The 19,526-nt window shown below is 33.3% G+C and overlaps 2 protein-coding genes and 1 pseudogene across 3 annotated transcripts; 2 read left to right on the top strand and 1 right to left on the bottom strand.

Moving 5' to 3' along the window:
- Positions 1–7,309: 7,309 nt before the first annotated feature.
- Positions 7,310–8,289, top strand: LOC145803935 (favin-like). Its single transcript, XM_082897312.1, has 2 exons — positions 7,310–8,186; positions 8,282–8,289. Exons 1-2 carry the CDS (start codon positions 7,310–7,312, stop codon positions 8,287–8,289), a joined length of 885 nt encoding a protein of 294 aa, XP_082753438.1.
- LOC114276752 (L-type lectin-domain containing receptor kinase IX.1 pseudogene) lies at positions 7,803–9,648 on the top strand (annotated as a pseudogene). Its single transcript, XR_014345916.1, has one exon. The product of XR_014345916.1 is annotated as an L-type lectin-domain containing receptor kinase IX.1 pseudogene (transcript).
- A 5,223-nt stretch (positions 9,649–14,871) lies between these two features.
- On the bottom strand, positions 14,872–15,690 carry LOC145803934 (lectin 9-like). Its single transcript, XM_082897311.1, has one exon. It carries the CDS (start codon positions 15,688–15,690, stop codon positions 14,872–14,874), a length of 819 nt encoding a protein of 272 aa, XP_082753437.1.
- Positions 15,691–19,526: the final 3,836 nt, after the last annotated feature.

Below are 19,526 nucleotides of genomic sequence, written 5' to 3'. Positions count from 1 at the left end.
GGAGAAATTAAAAAGGCTACTGCAGTAACTATGCACGGGCTGTATCTATAATTATTTGTATGAGGGGATTTTAAATGCTAATTAGAGATTTTGACCAAATCAATAAATGCTGAGGTTTTTTTTTAAATAAAAAATTTAGAAAATTAAGATTGAGAGATTGGAGCTCGCACTAGGCTTGGGGTTTAGAAACCCCCTTTTGCTTAATATATTTACAATTATCTATATATGTGAATTGCGATTTTTAAATTTCTTTTTTTTTTTTAAATGTCTTCTTTTTTTTCATTTTTATATTATATTAAAGTTTAACATTTTGATAATAATCATATGTGCTGGACTTTTAAAGGAATTAAATGTCTTCTTTTTTTATTATATTATATTAAAGTTTAATATTTTGATAATAATCATCTGTGTTGGACTTTTCAAGAATTTTTTTTTATATTTGTTCTTAATGCATTAAAGTGTTATTATGAGAGATAATAATCATATGTGTTGAGACTTTTCAAGAAATTTATGTGTTGGATTTCAAAGAATTTTTTTTATGCTTGTTCTTAATGCATTAAAGTGTTATTATGAGGGTAAGACTTGGGTGTTGGGAGAAGTTAATAAATGCTAAGTTTTTTTTTTTTTAAATAAAAAAATCAAGAAATTTAGATTGGGAGATTGAAGCTCACACAAGGTTTGGGGTTAAAAACCCCCTTTTGCTTAATATATAGTATAGATAGAAGTATAGATATAGATAGATAGATATTAAAGTTTAATATTTTGATAATAATCATATGTGTTGGACTTTTTAAGAAATTTTTTTTATGCTTGTTCTTAATGCATTAAAGTGTTATTATGAAGGATAATAAATTCATATGTGTTGGATTTCAAAGAATTTTTTTTATACTTGTTCTTAATGCATTAAAGTATTATTATAAGGGTAAGACTTGGGAGAAGTTAATAAATGCTAATATTTTTTTTAAAAATTAAAAAATCAAGAAATTCAGATTGGGAGATTGGAGCTCTCACAAGGCTTGAGGTTAAAAACCCCATTTTACTTAATATATAACTAGTCTATCACCCGTGGTATGCACGGGATAATTTAGATATTTATATTTTTTTTAATTTTTTTAATATATAAATTATGTTTTTTAAGATTTTTTATAAAAATAATTTAACAATCTCATCACTAATCATAATGTATATGAGAAATTAAAAAGGCTACTGCAATAACTATGCATGTGCTATATCTATAATTGTTTGTATGAGGGGATTTTAAATACTAATCAAGGATTTTGACCAAATCAATAAATGCAGGCATGTGGATTGGAAAAAGTTAATAAATGCTGATCAGGGGATTTTGACCAAATCAATAAATGTTAAGGGTTTTTTTTTTTAAAAAAATCATAAATTTAGAAAATTAAGATTGAGATATTGGAGCTCCCACAAGGCTTGAGGTTTAGAAACCCCATTTTCCTTAATATATTTACAATTATCTATATATGTGAATTGCGATTTTTAAATGTCTTTTTTTTTTAAATGTCTTCTTTTTTTCTTTTTTTTTTTATATTATATTAATCATATGTGTTGAACTTTTCAAGAAAATTTTTTTATACTTGTTCTTAATGCAATAAAGTGTTATTATGAGGGATAATAATCATATGTGTTGAGACATTTCAAGGAATTCATATGTGTTGGATTTCAAAGAATTTTTTTTATACTTGTTCTTAATACATTAATGTGTTATTATGAGGGTAAGACTTGGGGGTTTGGAGAAGTTAATAAATGCTAAGGGTTTTTTTTTTTTTAAATAAAAAAATTAGGAAATTTAGATTGAGAGATTGGAGCTCTCACAAGGCTTGGGGTTAAAAACCCCATTTTGCTTAATATATAGTATAGATATAGATAGATTACCGTTGCGATTACTATTTGTAATGTTTTTAATTTTGATCAAAACAATAATGTGGCCTACTGTTTGTGACACTAAGGTTTGGTTTGTTTAGGTAAAAAATATTTTATATATTTTTTGATATTAGATATAATAAAAATAAAAATCAACAAAAAAAATAAGTCTATTTTTAATTTTTAGAAAACAAAAAATATTTTGCAAACTAAAGTTTACTAGTGCCACTACATTACCACCATTAGCATTGCCTCCACCACAACACCACCACAACCACGACCACCGTCACCCCCACCGCCAATCCATTATCCAGGGCAGGCCCTGGCCTAAGGCCTCAAAATTTTGGCCTAAAAATAGGGCCCCCAAATTTGGTAAAATATTTTAGGTCCAATGTTTTTTTTTTTTTTAGTGTTTTAGGATCAATTTAAAGGGCCCCAAAATATTTATTGGGTCCATGTATGGTTTAGCCCATACTTATTTATAAGTGTAGTTTTTTTGCCTATATTTATTAAAATGAAAATATATATATATAAAAAATGTTTGGGCCCAAGAAAAACAATACATACAATATATGGGCCCTATTTTTTATTTTTTATTTTTTAACCTTCTTTATCTATTAGATTTTAGTAGAATAAATAATTTTGCCCAAATTTTTTTACCTAGGTCTTTATCAGTTTTAATTGAATAATTTTTTTCTTATTTTTTTGCCGAATTTTGTTTCATTAAATTGTTTTGTTTATAATTTTAATGATTATATGTGCAAATAAATTTTTTTGTGGCTACAAATAAATAAAAAAGTTATAACTTATCGTTTATTCATGAATTTTTTTTTTCAATGTAAGAGGACCCCCATTTTCAAAGTTCGCCTTAGACCCCCTCAACCTCAGGGCCGGCCCTGCCATTATCCCCACAGTCGCCACCACCGCTAGTTTCATTACCACCATCACTAATACAAACATTAGTACATTAATTTTAAGAATGCAACTATACATAAAAAATATTTATTATGAAAAATAATTTAAATTTTTTTATACTTTTTTTATTAAAAGATATTTTTGCCGAAACTAGCGGAATGTAACCAGGGTTACAGCTTCACAGTAATAATGATGGCGAATACTTTTCAAATGATTAGAGCATATTCACTTTCAACAAACATCTTAAGAACTATAATTGAGTTCTAATGAGTTGAATTTTTTTAAAAAAATATAAGGCCAAAACATCATATCAGATGAGCTCCACATATACATTAGAGCTATTAGAACTCATAAATTAAAATTCCAAAATATTTTTATTCACCTTTTAAGCAAATCAACTTTTTTGGTAATCAAATTCCAAAATGAGACTTGACCACTCCAACAAGACTTTTCTTCCACCTTGAAAACGAAAGTCGCCAGCTGGAGTAATTATCCTACTTTTCTAGAATTTTACTTTAATTGTGTGTCCAATTAATAATAAAAAATTAAATATTGAGATTAAGGTTGTGCATAAATTGATTTGATTTGGAATATTAGTTTTAAGTTTTTAATTCAGAATTGAATCAGTCATGTACTGGAACTTGGAACCAAATCAAACTAATTAATGTAGCTCGAGTTAAAACCATGATATACTATATTAGAAATGAAAGGATCTATTAATAATAAATGATTAGAAAAAATAAGTTTTGAATATTTTGTTTACAACGCAAAAAAACAAAATATTATTTTAAAATTTAATACAACCAACTATAAATAACCATGTTATGTTAAGTAAATTATGTTGAGACTAACATTTCTTGAAAATTATTGTTATTATTATTATTATATTATATTTTATTTTATGAGTAAATTTCACTTTACACTCCTATATTTTGCTTCAAATCTTGCTTTTACTCCTACACATGAAATCATATCAGTTAACTACTTGCAATTTTGATCAAATCGCACTTTGGTCCCTGCACATGAAATTATGACAGCCAACTTCTTATACTTTTGGTAAAATCTCAATTTGGTTCCACCACAAGTATTCACGTCCCTTTTCTGTTACTCAATTGTTTAAATTTTTAACAAAATCTAATCATGTGATAAAAATGTGATTACAACATGATGGTAAAAAAAAATCATATACATTTTTCACCAATATACATTTTATCCCAAAATTTATATTAAAATATGATTGTATTAGGCTAAAACAAAACGCAGATTGTGAACAATTAAGAAGATGAATTAGTGTTTTGCATAAATTAGAATCACAAAACTCCGTTTTTCATGGTAAAACAGCCTTCTGTCTATTTATCTTTTTTCTCTTTAATTTCTTTATCACATTTTTTTATTTATTTTAAAAGCCTTACTTTCTTGCATTTTCGTCCCAATTTTTAACACATGAACACACACACACACACACACGCGCGCGCGCACACACACACACACATATATATATACAAAAATTTCTATTTGATTATAAACAAAAATTAACGACAGAGGTAAAATTGATCTAAAATCGAATAATTTAAATCTAAAATTAATAATATTAAAAGAATATAAGTTGAATTGATTTTTGAATGATAATTTAATAGGTAAAATGATATTTTGTAGAGTTTAAATATCATACAATAGGTAGTAAGTAGACTATAAAATTAGATAAATGAGTTGTTCACTTATTTTATTTACATTAAAGTAAGATGGTATTATCTTAGAATAATGCTATATGCACCAATTGGTATATCAATTAGTGTAACGAATGATGCGACATAATTTTGGAGGCAATTACCATTTGTTAAGCTTCAAATTTTGATCAAAACAATAATGTGGTCTACAATTTATGACACTAACGTTTCATTTATTTGGGTAAAAATGTAAACAACACTTATCAGTTCTTTAATGGATTAATGTTTGTTTTAGTCATCAAAATTATGGACAAAATCAAAATTGTATCATAAGAAGAGTTAAAATTTGAATAAAAAAGTTTCACCATATATACAAGAACGCATGTACATATACAATAAGATATGTAAGTTATATTTATACACACACAAAAAATATATATATATATATATATTAATGTTAATTACAAAAAAAAAAATCCAAGGTTTCACAAATTTTTCATTTTAAACACTACAAAAAAAGCACTTTTGGCGACTAAATTTTTAGTCGCCAAAAGTCCGTTTTTAGTCGCTGAAAGTCGAAATTTTACTTTCCCTGACAAAATTTTTTAGTCGCCACATTTTTCGCGTATACGTGGTCGGCGGAGGTATTGGCGACTAAAACTTTTTTAGTCGCCAAAATACAGGTCTTTAGCGACCAAAGTTTTAGTCGCCAATAGTGTTTTACACTTTTGAAAATCATACATTTACCGACTAATAATTTAGTCGCCAAAACTCACTGAATCGCCGACTAAACTGTTTAGTCGCCAAAATAAAGACTTTTGGCGACTAATAATTTTAGTCACCAAAGGTGTTTCCGTCGAAAAAAAAAAAACCCACTTTTTTGCTTTTTCTGAGTTTCAAACCGCCAACCGTCCCACATTCCAAACCTTAAGCAACACACTCCCTCCACTATGCCACTACAACATCACATGAATATATATGCAATATATATTATTTATATAGTATATTGACCGGTATTAATACAAAATAATATATATAAATATAATTATTTTTATTCAATATAATTTATGTAAAAAATAAATTATTTACTAAAAAAAAATTTAGGCCACTTTTGGCGACTAAATTTAATTTTTAGTCGCCAATTCTATAATTTTCGGCTACTAATTATTTTTTAGTCGCTAAAAAATTAAGTTCCGCCTAAAAATAAAGCAGTTTTGGCGACTAAACCTATTTTTAGTCGCCAAAAACGTCCCCTTTTGGCTACTAAACTGAGTTTTAGTCGGCAATTGACTTTTTTAGCTACTAATTTTTTTTTTTTTTTAGCCAAAAAGCTTCACTTTCAGTGACCAAACTATTTTTAGTCGGCAAAACACCTATAATCAGCGACCAAACTATTTTTTTGTCGCCAAAACCATCACTTTTGGCTACTAAATTATTTTAGTCGCCAAAAATCGTGACTTTTGGCTACTAAACAACCTTTTGTCGCTAAAACCCCTATATTCGGCGACTAAACTACCTTTTAGTCGCTAAAACCCTTATATTTGGCGACTAAACTCTTTTAGTCGGCAAAAGTGATCAATTTTGGCGACTAATTCCATTTTAGTCACCAATTCTACTACTTTCAGCGACGAAAAATGCAGTTTTAGTCGCAAAATCTGCTTTTTGTTGTAGTGAAATCTCAGTATTTTTCACTTTAAATCCCAAAATGATTCCCCTTTACCTTATATAGACGGACATGGACAGAGAGAATACATTGAAACACGGATGGAACTCCAAAATTTAATTTATTAAAATTAAAACACTGAGATTTAAAATAAAAAACGTGTGAAACTTTAAAAAAAAAAATTGTGATTAACCCTATTTTATTTTATTAATCAATGACATTAAATGAGATAGTATCACGGTTGTTGTACCTATTTATGAAGTTTTTAATTTTGATCAAAATAATATTGTGGTTAAAAACTAAGGAATACTTTTCAAAAGACTAGGATTAGAACATTTATTTATTTTATTTTTTTAGATTGACAGAAGCAATCGGAGACTCAACTGGAAATTCAAAATCCATTGCTGGCTGCATGGGAGAAAGAATTTGACATTTAAAGACTCATCCTTAGCTCTATTGATCATCGTAAGATAAAGAAAAAGAAATAAACATCATAATACAACATTCATACTAAGGGAGAAATAATCAACTTTTGTCAATTAAGGGTATGTTTGACTTACAGGATTAGAGTATGAGATTGAGATTATTAATCCGTAGGCCTAATAATCTTGTTTGTTTTGAAATTTTGTTTCAGAATTATTAATCCAATGGATAATTAATCCAATAAATTTGTAGGATTATTAGTAATGGGATAGGGGTAGGATTATTTATCATGAGTTAGGAAATAAAATAAAAAGGCTCTTTTACCTTCATATGTTTTTTTATCCAATGCAAATCAAACAATGGACAAGGGATAATTTATCTTATTAATACAATTGGATAGTGAATATCACACTAATTTGATGGGATTATTAATACCTTCACTATTAGTCTTGTAAATCAAACATCGTCTACAAGTATTAACCCCCTGACCTCCAATGTAAGAGTGTAAAAGAGTGGCGAATTGAATTTAGTCTAGTTGAAAGAATGAATAATTACCCCATTATTTATTTAATTTTTGTGTATGCTTTTTATTTATATATCATTGCTCATGACAAATATAAAAATATAGTATACGAAAACATGAGTTTAATATGACGCTGCAAATTTCGAATGACAATGTAAGCTCGTGTACAAGTCTGTCAAAGGAGATTCCATAATAGTGCTTAAGAAATTTCAATTCAATGTAGTACTCACAAACATGGCTATGCCTATCTGCAACTCTTCGAACCCACTATTCCCATCAAGTATTATTCTTCGTTGTTCTCTCTTCTTCATGCTTTATTACTTCCCTCTTCATGCAACTGCACTGAGCTTCAACTTCACCAATATTAATCCAATGCTTCTAAATATCGACATAACAACTGATCCGCCAGCTTCCATACTAACAACCACAAGCAAAGCCCGTCGAGCCACATATAAAAAACCTTTTTACCTTTGGGACGAAGCTTCTGGCAACGTCACAGACTTCAACACCTATTTCGTGTTTGTCATTGCTCAATATAATAAAAGGTTTGCTCCTGCAGATGGGCTCAGATTCTTCCTTGTTCCTTATGATTCCACTCCCAATATCATAACAGGCGTTGCCATGGGTCTTCCAGTCAACCTAACCACCGGCAAAGCGTTCAGTGCCTTTGTTGCTGTGGAGTTTGATACCTATTGTAATAATGAGTTCGACCCAACCAACAAAACTCATGTAGGTATCAATATCAACTCTCTCAATTCTAGTGCTTATGTAGTATGGAACAGTAACATGACAGATGGTGGGTCAGAAAATGAAGCTAGGATTAGTTATAATTCTAGTTCAAAAAATTTGAGCGTTATTCTCGGTACTGTTTCTGTAAATAATGACAGCGCCGAAGGTGCCCTTAGTTTCGTGGTTGATCTGAAGGACTACTTACCAAGCAAGGTTAAAATTGGTTTCTTAGCTTCAACAGGAACTAATTATGAGAGAAATAATGTTAAATCATGGACTTTCAATTCGACTTTACAAATCAATGAACCAACACAACCAAGTCCCAGTCCCAGGCCTAGTCCAAGCTCGAACACAGTTACTCCTAGCCCTGGAAAGAAGATTGGTGAAAACAACAAAAAGGCACTGGTAGTGGAATTGATTGTCAGCTCATTTGTTTTGGTTGGTGGGTTGGCTTTGCTTGGCTTTGTCCTGTGGAAGAAAAGTAGTAGAGCAAAACAAGAAGCTAAGTTTTCTATTGAACTATCCATGGACAATGACTTTGAGGCAGGTACTGGGCCCCAAGAAATTTTCATATGGTGAATTGTTTCGTGCAACAAATTACTTTGCGGACGAACAGAAGCTTGGAGAGGGAGGATTTGGTGGGGTTTTTAAAGGTTTCTTGAGGGAATTGGATTCTTACATTACTGTGAAGAGGATATCAAAGGGATCAAAACAAGGAATAAAGGAGTATGCATCCGAAGTGAAAATCATTAGTCAGTTGAGGCATAGAAATTTGGTGCAATTACTTGGTTGGTGTCATGACAAAAGAGAACTTCTACTTGTTTATAAGTTCATGGAAAATGGAAGCTTAGATTACCATCTCTTCAAAGAAAAAAGCTTGTTGATGTGGACAATGAGGTACAAAATTGCTCAAGGCCTAACTTCAGCATTGCTCTATTCACAGGAAGAATGGGAACAATGTGTGGTGCACAGGGATGTAAAATCAAGTAATGTCATGTTGGATTCTAATTTCAATGCTAAACTTGGGGATTTTGGATTAGCTAGGCTTGTCGATCATGGAAAAGACTCTCAAACAACTATTTTGGCAGGGACCAGGGGCTACATGACACCAGAATACCTAATCACAGGCAAAGCGAATAAGGAATCAAATGTTTACAGTTTTGGAGTTGTGGCATTGGAGATAGCTTGTAGAAGAAAACCTATCGATCTGGAGGTTCCAAAAAGTCAGATGAGAATAGTGGAGTGGGTTTGGGACCTCTATGGTACTAACTGGCTTCTTGAAGCTGCAATAGATCCAAAGATATGCCTAAATTTTGTTAAGAAAGAAATGGAATGCTTGATGATTGTTGGGCTTTGGTGTGCTTACCCTGATCACAATCTTTGACCTTCAATTAGGTAAGCAATTCATGTGCTTAATTTTGAAGCTACATTGCCCATTCTCCTAGCAAAAATGCCTGTGCCAACATACTTAGCTCCTCCAGTGAATGCTTCATCCTTGGTCTATGGCCCTACTACTGTTTCTAATAGCAACCAAGTCCAGTCTTCAAGCTATAGTTACAATACAAATTCCTCAAAGTTTACCTCATCATCTGCCGCTTCTTCTTCATCTGCATCGCTTCTGTATACATGAATACGTTGATTAATAAGTACTATGGTGATCCAATTAGGATACCATATATAAGTTCACTAAAAAAGTTTCTTGTAAAATATTTTAATATATTTAGTAGTTATCAATTCTTCTAGCCAATTTTAATATTGGTACCATGTGTAAGTATGTACTGTACCCATGTATTCCAGTGTTTGTTTTGAATTTATCACCATGTATATATATTTTGTCTATGATTATCAAATGTTAAATACACTTGGAAAGTAATATAATGCTTCTTTTAGTAATAATAACCATATATAACATATATTTGTCAAAAGAGGATTTTTCCCTGACTACATCCATGGTATGCAAATGGTTCAAGTTCACTTTGCCATTCAATCTACATAGACGTAGCTTCCGTAAAATTTATAACACAAAGATATGACAAAATTAAATAATAAATTTAAATGTTAAGCATGAACATTTGGTTGAAATGTGTTAAGTTTTTGTAATTGGCAATTCCATTTGGTAAAATTTCTTTCAGTTGTAATTTGATTCGCTCTTTTGTCTTAGTGAGACTGTGAGTGTTTAGAGGCAAATTCAACCGGAATTGTGCCTGTGCAGAAGAGTTTGTATTGGCATTCTGTATCTTGAACTATCATTGTTTGCTACTTTGCTGTGCTCGAGCAGTTATGTAATTCATTCAGTATCTCTACCTGCAAATTGATCTTTTGGGAATTATGTTTTACTGCTCGAGTGATGGATGTTGCGCTCAAGAGGTTGTCTAATGTGTTTGTGCTTCCTTTTAGTCACACTGCTTGAGAACTAAAGTGTGCGTTCGAGCTGTCTTTGCTACTTTGTTTAGTATAAAGTGAGCACTTTGTTATTTTTAGGGTTGAATCCATCCAGATTCTCAGAAATGAGAGCTACCAAGGTTTTCTACATTAAAGGGTATTTACACATTGGTTTCCTTGATGATTTGCGAGTGATCGATAGATTTACGAGTTTCATAGTAACATCATCAAAGGGTTTGTTTTCACTATTTCATTCACAAAAGAGAGAAATGTTCTTCGATGGATTTCGAGAAACATGGGCCTAAAGTTTTAGTGGATTATGGAGTGCCTCATTGTCGTAGATTCAACATCGGCGTTGTAGATTTAATGTTGGCAAAGTAGTTCGGTGAAGACAGTGGTGGAAGAGATAAATCGAGTTTGGTCCAATTCGGGCATGAATTCGCTAGGTAATTGAGGATACTCGTGTGCAATTCGTTTTTGTCTTCTTAATAGATTGTTTTGTGGCTTTGCCTTGTTACTTTTTATCACAAGCTTTTTTTCATGTTAAATCGTTGGGCTAATTTATTAATGATTGTTTGATTGAAATTGACATTTATTGTTTACAAATTGAAACATAATCACAAATCAATATTTCAAAAGTTTTTAAGTTTTTTCAAAATGTTTTAAGATTCATGTGATTCAAGTTGTCCCTTTTTGTTTTTAATATTCTTTAATTGTATATATGCAAAATATCTAAAAAGAATGTATCAACCAATATTTCAATTACGTTATCATTCAAGCAATTGCATCATGAATTTTCTAAACATATTTACAGAACAACTGTTAATCAAGCTGTCTAATTTAAATATACTTTGTGTATCTATAGAACATCTTAAGTACATAATTAATTGGCAAATTTTTATGTTGATTGACACAATAATGACATTTTTATAGTTTACTGTTTCTTTTATGGCTCCTCACCAAATCCTTGATGCCAAAAATTTATCAACATACAGTCACGCAATGGCATCAAGGGCAGGTTTCATACCAGAAGAATTAACATTTGGGTTTATTTTTTGTGCCAACAAACTAGCTTTGCAAATATTATTTTTTTGTCAACAGAAATACTATTTTTTTTATTAGTAAAAAAGAAAATTTTATTAATGTAATTTGCAGAGATTAAATCAATAAAAACACCAAGATGCAGAATAGCATCATAGTGAAGTTAACATATCACAACTAGGTTGGGACATGAACACACACAAATCATATGCAAGCACCAAGAAATGACAGCTAGTGGCGAGAAACCAACCAAATTAAATATGAACCGAGTACAAAGGAACACCACAGAGCAAACCCAATGGAAAAAATCATGCTCCCACACCAGCAATCATCACAAGTACTTACGTAGTGTGGGTCCATGTGTTGCACTAATCAAATTGATAAGATTTTGTTATTTACAACTTGACCCAATACATTCTATAATAAAATTTGGACCCTCAATTTTTTTTATTTTTTTATTTTTTATTTTTTTTGGGGGGGGGGGTCTTTATGTGTTCTGTTGTGAAATTAATGGATATTTGGATATTTGGCCAGGTTTCAATTTGGAGTTACTAATATTACACGAATTAAAAAAAAAAAAATTTGTAGCCCTTGAAGTGTCATTAAAAATCTTTAGCATTCATGTTGTAGTAGCACTTAAAAGTGTCACCGAAGTGCCAACAGCACTACCATGGCATGTGTATCAATGACACTTGTTGAAAACGTTACAAGATTAAAAAATGTCACTAGAAGAATTATTTTGTGACACTTTTGAGTTATTGAACTAAGAATATGTTGTGTTCTACATATAATAATGTGTCCAAGTTGCGAATTGTGGTGATTTGTGCTAAAATTGATAATTTTGATGTGCTATAATTAGGAATTTTGATTTGTGGTAATTTGGGATAAAATTAGAATTTTGATTATGGCTTTTCATATTTTTTTTAAAGCAATCTTGGAGAAGTACTTCAAAAAGAAAATAAAATTTGAAATCATCTCTTCTTAAAAAAAAAAAAAAAATTAAAACTCATCTGGTCAATTACAAATGTTTACAATTGAAATGAATATTTAAATTTTTTGGTTGGGTTTCTCAGGTTAGCATCTCAACATGACAGAACTTAAGGGGCTCATAGGGCCCAACAAAGGTCTCGTTTCGATAATCTGAACCGTTCATTTTGTAGAGTCCGCAATGTGTAATATCTATGAAAAGTTTTAGGGCGATCTGATAGTCATAACATTTTTATTTTATCACATTTATTCCTAAAAAAATAAACAGTCTATTTCAAAAGTATATTTGTTGTCCATTTTTTCAGACATAAATGTAATAAATTAAAAAAGTTATGATTATTGAATCGAACTAGTTCTTTTTTTATGAATAATATACATTGTGAACTCTACAAATAAATAGTTCAGATCATCAAAATAGAACCCATAATAAACCCTATAAACCAATCAAATTATGTCATGTTGAGATCTCAACCTGAGATAATCCTAACCCTAAATTTTTATACTTGACATTAGCTCAACAAAGTATTATTACTATATATCTTCTTATTGTTGACCAGAGGAAGAAAAAAATTGAGCTCCTAATTGATAAGCTTCGGTTACGAAACCGGCCGTGATGTCACTACCAATCACTTTCTTTCCGATGTACCTTAAAAAAAATAAAAATAAATAAATTGATGTCACTACCAATCACAGTTGTGCAGCGGTACGATCAATTAGCAATTTAGGTAAGCTTAACAGGAGTAATTCGAATCTACTTCAATTTTTTTTTACGATTTGAACAGTATATATTTAATTTGATATGGGCTTAAGTAAGAATTTAAAATTTTGGGCACTCTTAGCAAAAGTCAAATCGGAACAAGTACGGGGCAATGTCATTAAGTCTTCAAATGAGTAGTGTGGGATCTGATCTTGTCTTTCACTCTCTCAGTTCATTTAAATCTATTCATTAGTTAATGATAAAATTTTGCCTCGAGTCCTCAAAACTAAAAGGATAAAAAAAAAACTAAAAAAAATTATAAAGACTAGTGGTATAACTTGTTTCTTCTATCGGTAGTCAGGCCCGGCCCTGAGCACAGATAATATAAAAGGAATGTTTTGAAAAGTGGCTTTTTTGGCTTATTTTCATCTTTAATGATTTTTTTTTTAAAAATTTTTTTAAAAGTTTTAGTGTTTTTTTGTAAACAATCCAAAAATATATATATATATATATATATATAGAAAAGACAAAAATAAGCCAAAATAAGCAATTTTTTTGGGCTTATTTTTGTCTTCAGTGTTTTTTTTTTTTTTTTTTTTGAAATTTTTCAAAGAAAAAAAAAAACATACTTTTTAGATTCGTCTCGGCAAAACAGACTAGAAAAATAAAAAATTTTGACATAATTTTAATAAAAAATCACCCAAGACAAACAAATTGAGGGGAAAAAAAATGTGACTTATTTATTTATTTATTGCCAAAATAGGCCCAAGGCCCTTGTGCCTTGGGCCTTCAAATTTTGATGCCAAATACAAAAGGCCCAAACTAACAACGAGGCCCAATATGAGGGGCCCAAAAAGAAATTTCGGACCTACCGACTAACAAGCATGGACACTTCGAAGAAGGTAACGTATCCGTATCCGTGTCGTGTCCATGCCGGACACCGACACTCATTGGGCACTCTTAGGACACAAGTCTGACATTCTTCAAAGCGTGTCCTATTTTTTAATTTTTTTTAAAAGACCCAGACAATCTTTGGATACTTGACACACGTGTCAATCACTTAAACACACATGTCTATCAATTAGACACAAATGAAACTAATTATAAGTTTGAACAAAACAACTTAAAATACAATAATAAAACAAAACCCATATAAATTTATAGGAATTAATGTCATGTTGCATTTTTTATTATCTTTGAATAATATATATATATATATATATAAAATTATATATTTCATGCGTGTCCCCCATGTGTCGTATCTTGTATTTTTGAAAATTAATGCGTCAGCGTGTCCGTGTCATATCCGTATCGCGTCACGTGTTCGACTCCATGCTTCTTAGCTTACCGATCAATTAAAAGGAGAAAAAAGGTGCAAGTGCTAAACACCTAAGCACAATCAATTTTGAGACATAATCAACACCAATTTGGTTACGAGGAACGTGGTTCTAGTTGTAGAAATTTGGTGTTAGTTATGTCTCAACCGCTAAGAGTCGTACTCATGGAAAGTCTGGAAAATCCTCTCTAGATAAATACACATTCTATATAGTTATTACAAGAAGCATCATATTCGTAGTAAGTGTATTTAACATTTCATAATCATGAACAAATATAAAATGTTTATGGTGATAAATTCAAAACAAACACTGGCATACATATTTGTAGCACATACCGTACTAACAAAAACTAGCTTACACGTATTAAAATATTGTACTGGAAATGTTTTAATCAACTTATACATTAACCACAACATTACTAATCAACTTATTCATGTATATAAAAGTGATGCAGATTAATTGGAAGTTGCAGAGGATTTTATTGTAGAAGAGACATTGAAAACTTGAAACACCCAAGTCATGACTGCATCGGGACTTAGACTGGGGCTGGTATTGAGATTTGGTTTCACTCAGTGACTCGGGCCGGGGTTGGGACCAGGACTGGGATTGGCTGGCACATCAATTTACAAACTTGAATCGAACGACCATGATTTAACAATATGTTTCTCAAAACAATCTCCTGTCGCAGCTGAAACGCCAACTGTAACCCATTCTGGTAAGTATTTCCTGAGATCAACTTGATAACTAAGGGAACTTTCAATTCTCTTATTATTTATATATCCAGTGAAAACAACCCTCAAAGTTTTGGATTTAGAATTATAACTTATCCAAGCTTCATTATCTTTTCCATGTGTTATGTTATTGTGCCATATTGCAGTAACATTCGATTTGAGAGAGTTGATACTGATACCTACATGAGTCACCGGTGTGATGTTGAGTGGGTCCCAATCCACATTCTGAAAGGTATCAAACTCCACAGCAACAAATGGAGTCTGTTTGGGGGGGTAGATTGACAAGATTGGAAGACCCATGGCAGCACCAAATGCGTTCATCGGAGTGAAATCATTAGGAACGAGGGAGAATGCAAACCCGTCTGCAAAACTCGAGTTCCCTTCTGAGTTAATGACAAACAATAAATAGGTGTGGAAGTCAGTAAGTTTTCCAGAAGCTTTATCCCAAAGGTGAAGAGGATCTTTATATGTGGCTCGACCAGCTTTCCACACTTCGTTTACAGGGATGATTTGGATGCCTTTGTTGGAAACATAAGCATCTTCTTCTATGACGATATTTTTAACCGTTGGATCAATATTGGTGAGGTTGAAGTTCAGTGCATTTGCATGAAGAGGGAAGTAGTAAAGGGTGATCACAAAGTAGAAGAAGAAAAGAGAACAAAGGAAAGTATGTGATCGGAGGGGGGAGTTCCATGAGTTGAAAACAGCCATAGCTATGGTTGGTTGTGAGGAAGTGATTTCTTGATGAGTGAGTTTGACATATAACTTAGTAAAGTAACTATAGGATGGTCACTCGTTGTTCCAAAAGTTTGTTCAATCAGTCTTTGTTTAGGGTCAAAGGTATAATTTTCTTGATTGCTTGCATTTCTCATGGGTGGGATCCTACACATATAGTAGGATAAAAACAAGCACTTCGGGAAGCAAAAAGTCGAACACAAGACTCTTTACACTGGAATGAAAGTGAAATCCAAAGATTATTTTTAGTTTTTTTTTTTTATGAAATGATTTTTCTTCTAGAATGATCAATAATGATTCTAGTTGTATTGCATTTTTCAATATTTTTTTTGACGAACCAAACATTTATTCTATTGAGCTAAACACTAAAATTTTAGAAATTATTTTTGTTTACCCCAGTTCAGCTGTTCTTTTTTTCCTCTGTTTTTCTATTTTTTGGTGGCTGATTTGGTTTATGGCATCTTACACCACTTGCACTGGAAGGCCTTTGTTCAACCATTTTTAGTGGGTAGGTAATGGTCAACAATGATAATTTAAATAAGTCACTTTGCAAAATTGGTCGCTTTGCACCTTATACTCTATACCGAAACATATTTTGTCTTTTAATTTTTTAATTATTCAAGTCAATCCTATCCTACTCTTGCACTTCTAGTCAAGTTACAATTGGGTACAATTGAATAAAGTCGTCTAAAAAATTGATAGAAAAATTATAGTGAAGGTTAAAATAAGATTTTGAAAAAAGTATAGGACTACTAAAACCTAAAGTAGAGGGATTAAAGTAGGATTTTGATAAAAGTACATAGGTGGTAAGTGTAATTAATATTATCACGTGTAGTTGTTCTCACGACATTAAACAAAGGGATCAAATAATTACTTGACTCAGTCTAGAATTAATGATGAGGGAACAAGATGAAATGAAATGTAAAATATAGAAGTGTAAAGTGTAATTTATCCATTTAAATATTGTAATAATGATACAATAAGATTACATTAACAGAAAATAAGAATTGTCCATTTATTCTATTTATGATATTTTATTTTATTATTCAGTGATATCAAAGAAGAGAATATTATTGTTGTAAAATCTTTTTGTAAAGTGTATAATTTTGGTCAAAACGATAATGTGGCTTACATTGTTTGTGACACCAGCTAGTGGTACACCTTCTGTTGCGGATCTTGGGCACACCAGGGGACACTCACAAGCAAAAAACACAAGACTTTTAACGTGGTTCGGCAAACAGGCCTACGTCCACGGGAGCGATGTTGTTATATATCAACAAATGGAGGAGATTACACACTCTCAACTCACTGTCTCTCTATATAACACACTCTCTCACACTCTCTGATACACAAACAGAATATAGCTCTCACTAGCTCTCTCTGTTTTGTGCCTCTCTCTCAGCAGTGTGTTTCTCTCTTGCTTGCTATGTTTGCCGTGTATTCAACTCACCATCACCATTCCATTTTATACACCAAAACAGAAGGTGGAGGAGGCCTCATGGGTGTGTTGGCTGCCAGCCCAATATTCTCCTTTGAGCTGCTGTCCAGTTGAAAGCTTTGTCTCACCATGTGAAGACTTCACATGGCCAACTCCATGCTTTCTCCTTTGTTGCTGGCGCATGGCAAGCCTCATGGCTGCCAACTCAAGCCTCATGGCTTGCCAACTCATGCCAACCTCTTTTGCCTTCCTTTTACCATGTGGGTTGGCCACCCTTCCATGTGGTTGCCAACTCAATTTGGGTTGATCTCCTACAAATCACCCCCTCAACCCATATGAGGTGATCCATAATAGCACCCCCTGCCTGGAGTGCCCGGCACCCCCTCACTGGGGTGCCATGCAAAGCTTACTTTGCAACTCTTTGAGATGGCATCTCTCCCTTCCATCCAGTCTTGGAGAGATCCCAATATGTCTCTAATTCAGGAGCAAAAGAAACTTTCTTCCCTGGGACATGCTTTGCTGTCTTGGTCTCTTTGCTCTGAGCTGTCTTTAAAATTGGCCGCAATGGCTCCGTCTTGTGCACCTCCGAACTGCCTCCATGCGTTCTTGTACACTTTGGTTGCCATGTCTGCTGGGCCCTATGTCTCTTCTGTGCATGTCTTGTACGTCTTGCCCGGTAAGTGACAGTAGCTCCGTCTGTCACAACCTTCTCCACAAGCCTGTACAGATTCCCCTCCAGTCGTCCATGTAGCATCACCGTATCTCCATGGATGACTTTGAGATTTCCTTTGCTAGATGTGAAGCTATAACCCTTCATGTCTAGCATACTTAAGGAAATTAGATTCTTCTTCAGTCTTGGCACGTGTCGGACTCCATCCAACGTGAAAATTTTTCCATCTTCCATTCTCAGCCGTACTGTTCCCATGCCAACAATCTTACTCACAGTGTTGTTAGCCACTCGAACAATACCTCCATCCTTGGCTTGGTAGGTAGAAAAAAGTTTCTTATCCATGCATATATGATATGTGCTTCCGGAATCTAAGATCCAGTCAGGTTTCGTCATACTCGACGAAACTGTAAATGCATACTCATCCTTAGCATTTACTGCAGCAGCGACATTTGATGAGCTCGCCTGTTTCTTGTGTGCCTTGTCCTCCTTGAGCTTTGCACAGTCTTTTATGAGGTGATCCTCCTGATCACAGTAATAACACTTTCTCCTGAAGCCTGACCTTGATTGCGAACGTCCTCTTGATTTGGATCTACCCCGTCTATCATTGGACCTACCTCTGCCTTGCTCATTTTCTGAGGCAACCATGGCATTTCCTTCTGGGTGTTTGCTACTGCTACCTTCCTGTTTCTTCATCGACTCATGAGAAATGAGCGTAGCAATCACCTCATCCAGTCCAAGAGCATCCTTCCTGTACAATAGAGTTGTCCTGAGATGCTCATATGATGCAGGTAGAGAGACCAGCAAGATCATAGCCCTATCTTCCTCCTGGGTCTTGTCTCCAATGGTGTCCAATTCCATTGTGATCCTATTGAACTCGTCCAGATGTTCTGTGAGGTTCGCACCTTCTGGCATTCTAAGTGTATATAGCTGCCTCTTCAGAGATAACCGGTTTGTCAAAGACTTTGAATTGTACCTCATCTCTAACTTTGCCCATAGCTCCGCCGGATCTACTTCACTGATGACTTCCCGGAGTGTGTTGTTCCTGAGATACAACTGAATTGTACTGTTTTCCAATTCCCTCAACTCCTCCCACTTGTCATCCTTCATGTCTTCCGGTTTGTTGGACTTTTTGAGAAGAGCTTTCACCAGACCTTCTCGTGTTAAAATGTTTTTCACCCTTTGCTGCCACAGGGTAAAGTCATTACTGCCATTAAAAGGCTCAATCATGAAACTTGCGCCTTTTCCTGCCATTGTAAATTTCTTTCCTTTTTAAAGAAATTCCGATTTAAGAATCTGACCGTACGGATGGGTCCGGAATATTCCAAATAGTTGGAACGCACTATTGGATCGCCAAAAAACAGACTCCGAATGGCCTACATCTAGCCAAAAGAGTTTGAATGCCTCCGATTAAAAAACTAACCGTACGGATGTGTCCGGAATACTCCAAATAGTTGGAACTCGCTATTGGATCGCCAAAAACGGACTCCGAATGGCCTAGATCTAGCCAAAACAGTTTCAACGGTTCAGATCTGCTGAATCTGGTGCGCCTGAGAAGCACCAGATAATTCCTCCGGATCGGCTGGTCAACGGTGCAGTCAGCGGCTCGGTCAACGGCGCAGGGGCGCGGTCAACGGCGGCTCAGCGGCGCGGCTTGGCTGGCGGCGCGGCTCCGGCGCGGCTCGGCCTGGTCAGCGGCGCGGTCAA

The sequence above is a fragment of the Camellia sinensis genome, chromosome 12 (genome assembly GCF_055761805.1).
Source record: "Camellia sinensis isolate YWXY chromosome 12, ASM5576180v1, whole genome shotgun sequence".
NCBI classification, from domain to species: Eukaryota; Viridiplantae; Streptophyta; class Magnoliopsida; order Ericales; family Theaceae; genus Camellia; species Camellia sinensis.
This window is presented reverse-complemented; position numbering and strand designations above follow the sequence as displayed.

Excerpts from the sequence above, each read along its gene's own strand:
- LOC145803935 (XM_082897312.1), top strand. The coding sequence starts at position 7,310 with ATGGCTATGCCTATCTGCAACTCTTCGAACCCACTATTCCCATCAAGT.
- LOC145803934 (XM_082897311.1), bottom strand. The coding sequence starts at position 15,690 with ATGGCTGTTTTCAACTCATGGAACTCCCCCCTCCGATCACATACTTTC.